Source organism: Protomyctophum parallelum (assembly GCF_964188405.1).
Source record: "Protomyctophum parallelum genome assembly, chromosome: 8".
NCBI classification, from domain to species: Eukaryota; Metazoa; Chordata; class Actinopteri; order Myctophiformes; family Myctophidae; genus Protomyctophum; species Protomyctophum parallelum.
The window spans coordinates 5,442,353-5,451,180 of record NC_139703.1 but is presented as its reverse complement, the minus strand read 5'-3'; the positions used below and the strand labels follow the sequence as shown (position 1 = coordinate 5,451,180).

At 42.5% G+C, this 8,828-nt stretch overlaps 1 protein-coding gene across 1 annotated transcript in view; it reads left to right on the top strand.

Moving 5' to 3' along the window:
- The first annotated feature begins 5,340 nt into the window (after positions 1-5,340).
- The window catches only part of mtss1 (MTSS I-BAR domain containing 1), a 76,747-nt gene continuing 73,259 nt past the window's right edge, over positions 5,341-8,828 (top strand). The window contains exon 1 of the mRNA XM_083770798.1: positions 5,341-6,337. Coding sequence (XP_083626924.1) covers positions 6,266-6,337 — 72 coding nt within the window. The 5' untranslated portion in view covers positions 5,341-6,265. The remainder of the gene's footprint in view (positions 6,338-8,828) is intronic.

The window sequence follows — 8,828 nt, the reverse complement described above, 5'->3', positions numbered from 1 at the left end:
TGGAGAGGCTCAATTGTACGCCCATTTTCTACACACGACAACGTGTGCGCCCAATAGGGACACGGTATGCAATATGGGCGGGCTTTGGTACAGTGTACGGTCAACGCTTGAGACCTTTGACTGACAGTAGCTCTGACCAATTGCGTCAAAGAGAAAATGTTTCCCTGGAAATGAAATCCAAGCTGAGCCTCCCCAGACTAATATCACGCGTGATCCGTGCGATATTAGTCTGGTTTATTAACCAGGCTAACACACAGCCACATCCATCCCAGTATTATGCACGCGTGTTTGCATGTGCGTGTATGCAGTGGTGGAAAGTAACTAAGTAAGTTTACCCACGTACTGTACAATTTTTTGGTATTTTTTACTTACGTATTTCCAATTTCAGTACTTTCTGTACATATTGTACTTCACACCACTATAAGTATTTGAAACCTTTAGTTAGGTTACTATTTACTTGGTAGATTTTTATTATTATTGCATTATCCACTTCAGCATTACATTTAAAAAAAGCCAATATAGAATGGAAATTTAAAAAAACCTGTGAAATGGACATTCTGCATAAAGAGTACGTTCACTTTTGGTACTTTATGTAGGCCTACATTTTGTATGCTCATATGGCAGTATTGATACTTTTACTTAAGTAAAACATGTGAGTACTTTTTCCACCATGTGTGTGTGTGTGTGTGTGTGTGTTTGTGTTTGTGCGTGCGTGCGTGCTCCAAGGCAAAGACTTGGTCTTGTCTGTGGCAAAGATTTTCTGTTTACACACCATTATAATGTTTTTATTTTGATCAAATAACCAATTACTGAATGTCAAGTCTCCATAGTGTTCTTCAGAATATGTATGAATATGTATGTGTCGTGAATTACTACGACACTATGGCATATTAAGAGTCCTGCACTACTAGTGCTCAAATGTTTTACTTATATGAGTGTGGCAAAGACAGGTCTTGTTATGGTCATTCAGGGCTCTGTTTCTGGTAATATTATTGTCCTCTAATTTTGTATGGCCTGCGTCAAAAATGGTATTTTGACAAAAATGTCCACCACACACATATAGCGATGACCCCTGTCGCAATCAGCCTTGCGACCATTGTAGATCGGTTTGAATGTTTGAATGTATAAAACAGGTCTTGATCGGTTAATGTGCTGCTTTGTAATAATCTAAATCCAAAACCTATAGCCTAACAGGTAAGTCTTCAAATATTTGTAGTGGAGAGCAACATTTGCCTCTCAGATGTAGTCGAGTAAGGATAAAATAGTGAAGTAAAGTGAAAGCCTACCTCAGAATTGTACTGAGAACATCACTACCTAGTTATTTTCCACCACTGGTTTAAATACTACAGCCTTATATTACAGACTACTGTGTAAATATTAGGTTACAAACAGATACCAACGTCACAGCTTTGAATGATTGGTCACCCACAACTCTGGGGTGAGTGAAATGTAATTCAAACGGAGGAGTGCCAGACCAATCGCCCCAGGGATTTTATTTTTTCCTGTGGCAGATTTGTCTGGTTTCCAGGTTATATTTCGATGCCAACACTTTTGTGCTTTTAGTCTACAAGTAAAAGTCTTTTACTTGTAGTTAATGTAGTATTGCTAGTTTTTCTTAAGTTTAAACAAAAGCTAAACCAATCTGAGTAGGCTAGCCTACTTCTTCCACCACTGCTGCTACTACAAGATGCAGCAATGGTCTCTTTTTAAGAATGGGTACTCGGGGCCGGCCAGTGTGTCTGATGCCCGCCGCGTTTGTCACTCCATGCACTAAGTCCCTGGGTTGTTCCAGGGGCGTGCAATATTTGTAATATTTTGGGATATTAGCGTTTGATTAGCGTTGGCATGGTAACTAGCACATTTGCAGGTCCCAAGTTCAATCCCTCTGTGGAGAGTTAACAGCTTGCTTGCTCTTGTGTTTGTGTGAGTTCACAGTTTAGTGGTGTTACACGGGTGGGATCTCTGTCGGGTCTTTGCTCTACATGTAAAGTGTCTTGAGACAACTTTTTGTGATTTGACACTTTAATGAAATTGAATTGAATTGAACTTACTCTCACTTATTCACCTCACTCACACACACGCACACCCGCACGCACGCATGCACCTGCAAGCACGCACACACACACACACACACACACGCGCGCACGCATGCATTGCACGCACGCACACACTTACGCACGCATGCACACACAGTGTGGTTTCCATGGCAAATAGACAGGTACTGTAGGCGGAGCGCAGTGACTCAGCCTGTTGCCTGGTGAGTGAGTCAGCAAAACCCACTCTGACTTCAAACACAGACAGACACGCACACGCACACATGTGCTCTCTCTCCGTCTCTCTCTCTCTCACTCATACAAGTAACTTGACTTTGACTTATCATTTATCATCATTCAGCTGGTTGCTACATGGTTGACAACACCCTGATGACTCCTGTCCTGTTCCTGGGAGTGGCCCTGGATCACAGCATCCTGCAGGTTTTACACTTTAGCATTATTGCATTTTTGGCCACATCTTTAATTTATGGTCTTTGGTACGGGCATGCAGCGGAAACTCACCTGCCCACCACCACAGAGGCTGGGGTTTAAATTCCATCCACTGTGGTGCATCCAGCTTTTTCGAGCATCTTATACCAGTAGTTTTCAACCCTTTTAATGTCAAGGTCCATTATTTATTCGGCATTGGAGCCACGAACCACCATTTGATGAGATTTAGCCTCTCAGACCCAAAAGGTACAATATTTAGTTGTTGATTAAATTGTGTCCATGCTGTATTGATGTGGTACCATTGGGAGAGACAACAGGCAAACATTGATCAAAATAACAATTATTTTACATTCTGTAATTGTGTAGACATTTTGTAAATTAAGTAATGCAGATGTTTAACAATAATTTTACTCTTATTAGCTGAGGACCACATATTGTCTTTGATATGACTCGGTCAGGGATTGAACCCTGCCCTCCCGGTCTCTGGATGGACACTCTAACAACAAGACCATTGAGCTGGTTGCTCACTGAAGCCTGTTAATTAACATCCCTAAAACGTTCACGTCTCTCTCAGAACAAAACACTGATGCATTGCCTACAAGACAATCATGGTCATGGCACGTCATACCTTCCAAGACATGATCCAACCCTACAACCCTTCCCTCACACTTCAAATCAGCTATAACGGAATCTAGAAGGAGATAGGAGCTTGGAAAACTACTGGCATGTTTTACAGCACGTTTAGGTTGAGACAGGTCTGGAAGGGTTGAAGACTGTTGGTATGATTTGCACATAGAGCTGGGAATTATCTTGATTAGAACCTAAAACACTCTGCGTTGCACAGCTCTTAATCTTATGTTGCATTTAATTATAAACAATAGGAAAATAATCTTTGGTATAATTTAGGTGCATTCCAATGGAACAACGTGCACGTTTGTACAGAGATTAAATACGCTTACTTTACTCAAGTAAATCCAGGGCTTTTACAGAGTATTTCTACATTGTTCTGGTATTGCTTCCTCTTCGAGCACTGCTTAAAGAACCCCAATAAAAACAAACCATACAGTATGTTTAATGCAGTGGTATGCATGGTATGGGGAGGTGGCATCAATTAGGCCTGTTGTTGGCGTCCTGTGCAGTCAGTCGCACAGGAGGATGATTGGGGACAAACTAAACTCCATCCTCATGGTAAACACCTCCCATCCATCCATTCTATGGCCAGACACAGGACAGGGTGAGCACTGAGCACCTTCAGCCGAAAGGCTCACTTTCCCCAACAAAATAGGTACAGACTCTCTTTCAACTGCCATCAGACTGAACAATGCAAATATAGAACTGTCTCCCTCAATGCATATGGTCCTATGTTGGCCCTGGTGGAAAAAGTAGGCTGCTCACATGTTTCTTAAAGGACCACTTCACCACTTTTCAACCTATATTCATATATTGGGTCCTCACTAATAATCATGATAAAATGGCACGATTTTTTGTGTCTCATAGGAGGGCTGTGGGCAGTTCAGAAACCGTCCTTCAGTGACATCATCATTAGGCAGATTTTCTTTTTAAACTAGATTTATTTGTTTAGATTGTTTAGATGTTTAGATTTTCATTATCGTGAGAACGATGGCTTCCATTTTCGCATTGCAACTTTTCAGGACTAGAAAGCCTGCAGTTTCTATTAGCTTGAATTCCCCATCGATGATGTCACTGGAGGATGTGTTCAATTCATCATAACATTTAGAGACATACAAATACCGTATACACTTCTATATAGCCAAAAACAGGAAAATCATCATAGAGGAGGTAAAAAGGGGAAAGGAACATACAGTTATGGGGAAAAGTGGTGGGTGGGGATTCAGATTTTACGGGGGCCAGTTTTGAATTGCAGGTGCCCTTTGAGAGCGGTTTTGAAGGAGTCAAGGGATTCTTGTCTTAATGACAGTAGGGTGTTCCACATTTTGGTGGCATAGGAGCGAAAATATTAATATATAACCGGTATAATTTATATACCGGTAGTCCGTTGTTTGTGCAGAATCTGGGTTGCACATCATGGATGCATGCACATGATGCTGCATAGTCGAAGAAACCAAGGTGTTCCTGTAAAGGAATATGCTCAAGTGAAGTAAAGTAAAACAAAATCCTCAACATTTTTATTTTTTGTATTTGGGTAGGCCTAAATGGTTCATATTTTTCCCACCACTGCTATTCTATAATTCTATTCTATTCTATTCCAGTTTCAGTAGACGTGGTGGTGTAAATAATGATAAGAAGACACGCGCATTAAATTATCATTTGCACGTGACGTGATTCACCTTGATGTAATTTTCCGTGAAGTTCCTTTTTTAGCTCCGCCCAAGCGGGCTGCTTCGGGATATTTTAGGGAAAGGTGCGCGCGCCCACGCACGCGCACACATCAACATTTCAGAACAGCATTTCCCCCCAAGCCCCAATGTGTTCCATTTTATTAAATCATAAACCTAAAAACATACAAAATAGCCTATTAGATCAACAGGTTAATTATTTTTCATACATAAGTAAAAATCTATTATTTTTTTCTTTTCAGGAATCAGGAATAACTAAACCTAACCATAATATAAATCAACCATTCCTCTTTCTAAATTCTACTAGTCGGGACATTTGGAGTTGGACCTCAGAAGTACAGTAATCCACACACACACACACACACACACACACACACACACACACACACACACACACACACACACACACACACACACACACACACACACAGCCCTGCAGGAGGAGGAGGAGGAGGGGGAGGGAGTAGAGGCAGGACTCATTGAATCGTAGGGAAAACCTCTCTCCACACACACACACACACACGACACCACCACGGCGTCTCTGATCATCAGAACTAAAGCGGAAAACAAGGTCGTGTGTTCGGCTTCCACATCGAGGACACACCGGTAGACTGGAGGAGAACCTGGAGGTCGGAGTCGGACAACAACCAAACCAAAACCACAGGGACCACACAGACAGACGGCGGTTCGGCGAATCGGGGGGATGATTACACAGAAAGAAGACCAAACGTTTGGATATATTATTATTGTTGAAGCCATTCGTCCTTACCTTCCTTCCGCTTAAAAAACGGATCGATCCAACGTTCGTGTGTGTTAGCGTGTGTTTAGTGTGAGTCGTAGTGTGTGTGACTGTGTATGTATGCTGTGACTGAGTCACACAGGTTGCTAGTTTTAGTCAGTTTAGTTAGTTAGTTGTGAGTGAGTAACTACTTTAGCCCGGGTACTGGTCTAGAGGACGACCAAAAAACAACCCCGCGGTGTTCCAAGGATCCTAACCGACCCCTCTCCTTGGTGGGTGTCGGATTCGAACCCAGAACCCACGATGTTGTGGTCGTGGAGCGTGTTGTTTGGAGTCGGCTGAGTCAAGAGGCCCAGACAGACATACAGACAGACAGGCGGTCTTTTTCTCCACGTATTGAGTTTCTCTCTCCCTCATCCACTCAGATTTGGGTCAAACCTAGCCTGCTTCATCGTGGACTTTCAACCCACACAGCCTCATTATTATAGGATCGAACACACAATGTCGTAACTCGTGGATCTTATTATTTATACAAGCCGCTGTTGGAAGAGAAGAGGAGAAGAAACTTACTGGGACTGTTAATTCCGTTTGGGACGTTGTTGTGGTCCCTTACTGACCGTTAGACGTTACATTTTTAGGAGTTTTTTGGGGGGCTGAAGAGGGAAAACAAAGTTGTATTTTTTTTGAGGAAGTAAACTAAAGCCGGGTTGGTTTTCAGTGGAAAAATGGATGCGGGGATAGAAAAGGAATGCAGCGCCCTGGGAGGACTGTTTCAGATCATCATGAACGACATGAAGGTGAGAATTGAAGACACACTCACTCTGGAGTAGTTTTGAACTTGTTGATGATGGGATGCATGTCTTGAATGCATGGTGTGTTTACTCTGCAGTTGTCCTCTTTGACAACAAGACAAGTCCAGTTTGTAGAACTACGTGGTTCCTCCTGTCCACGCAGGCAGGGCATAATCATGGTTCTAATGTTATGTTTTGTTTTTTTATTGACCACAAATGTTAACCATGTTATTTTAGAGTCCAGTGGTTCTCAAAGTGTGGTCCTGGCAGAGACTCAGGGTTCCTTGAGGGGGATGGACCCTAAAGTATATACCCTTACAACTTACAAGTCTGTATCTGTAACTCTGACAGTATACACATGGAACCAAATGGACCCGAATATGTCCATTTGGTTCCATGTGAATAATGTCAGAGTTAATGTAAGTACTTGAAATTTTGAGAACCACTATTTTAGACACATGCATTGCCTGGTTCATTGTTTACCTGGTATCCTATAGTTTCAAATAATACAGAATGCCATTTAGATAGCATGTTACTTTAGAGTTAGACAGATGCTAGGTTCATGCTTTGCCTGGTATTTCAATTTACAGAATACTATTGGATGTTTTGGGAGGGGTGGTGGATCAGGGGTAGAGTGGCCGGATGGCAACCGCAAGGTTGAACCCGGGCTCCCCCAGAGTTGGTGTCCTTAAGTAAGACACTGAACCCCTAACCCTTATGTGCTGTTTAGTGCCTTGAATGGTTTCCGCCGCCATCGGTGTATGAATGTGTGTGTGAATGGGTGAATGTAATGCACAATCTATGTAAAGTGCCTTGGATAAAGGTGCTATAAATGCACCTTTTACCATTTAGACCAGGGATGTCAAACTCAAATACACAGTGGGCCAAAATAAAGAAATTGGTACAAGTCGAGGGCCGGACTGTGTTTCAACACACGGGCCATTTTTGGAGGAGAGAGGTAGCTGAAAGTTGACCACAAGTGATATACTTTCACTGCTGATCAATAGTGAAGAGAAGACGCATGCTTGGGCTTGTGGGCCCTCGATACGTGACAATGCACTCGCAGTGCATTGTGGGACTTGTAGTATTATGGTGGTCCGTGCAATATACCAGAGGGCCAGTTCTAATACTAATTAAATATCATCCCGCGGGCCAAAGATAATTCATTCACGGGCCTGATTTGGCCCCCGGGCCTTGAGTTTGACATATATGATTTAGACAGATGCTAGGTTCATGGTTTACCTGGTATCCTATAGTTTCAATATACAGAATGCCTTTTAGATAGCATGTTGTTTTTAGACTGTAGATGCTAGGTTCGTTCATTCATGGTTTACGAGCACAGGGAAGTACAGTTCAATACAAGGTCTGCTAAGAGGATTTAAACCCAAGAAAAGCCTATTGGCTTGTTTCCATTGGGGTCCTGACACCTTCATACTCAATTCACCGAAGGCACTGACAAGACTGCTGTGCTTTCTGATTTCTATAGTATGTGATTGTTTACCTGCTGAAAAACCTCACATGTACTTGTACAATATGGTGAATGCACAGGCTACAGGCTTGTGTCCACGCATGCAGTCTATGTTCGCTATGTTTACTCATAACCTTTTGTTATTTACCTTTACCTACACTCCTGAGAGTGGACGTCTCAACCTTTTCAATGTCACAGGAGCCCCAACTAGATACCATTTTAATTAATTAATTAATTAATTAGTTAATTTGACTCGGAGTGCAAATGGAACCAAAAGGCTTATGGGTCTATTTGGTTCCATTTGCACACTCAGTGTTGCATACCTGTCAACGGTCCATTTTGACCGCTGGTGGACACACACACACACACACACACACACACACACACACACACACACACACACACACACACACACACACACACACACACACACACACACACACGGCTTAAAGTTCTCAGTGACTGATTTCATAGGGCTCATTTAATGAGATCAGTGCAGATTTGCAAAAAAACATTTTCAGTCTTGGGATTTTCTTCCCAGTAAAACATTAATGGGATTTCCTTCGATTGTGTCCAAAAAACACATTTCTAAACTATAAAGGTTAAACGTGTATGTGGCATATGACGCTTATTACATGTGTGGGGTTGCCCTTGCCACAGTTGTGTGCCCTTTGTTGTTTGTTAAGCAAGCCATAGCTGTCTGTCTGTCTGTCTGTCGGTATGTATCCCAGTCAGTCCGCAAGTCTCTGATCTTGGTCTCTCTTTCTCCCATTCCCTGTCTCTTGCTCTTGTTCTGCCTATAGCTGTCCATTTCTGCCTTCACTGCCTCACCACTATGCCATGCAGCTCTTTCAACATAATTTGATCATCTTGACTTAGTTTTAGGTCGATTATCTCACCGAAACCGCGACAATCACTCGCAAAGTTGGGCCCAGGGACATCAAGGGGGCCACAAGGATGACTAGAGCTGTGACTCTCAAACACTTTCATAAGGACCCCCAAATTGACATTTATATTTGGTCGTGGGCC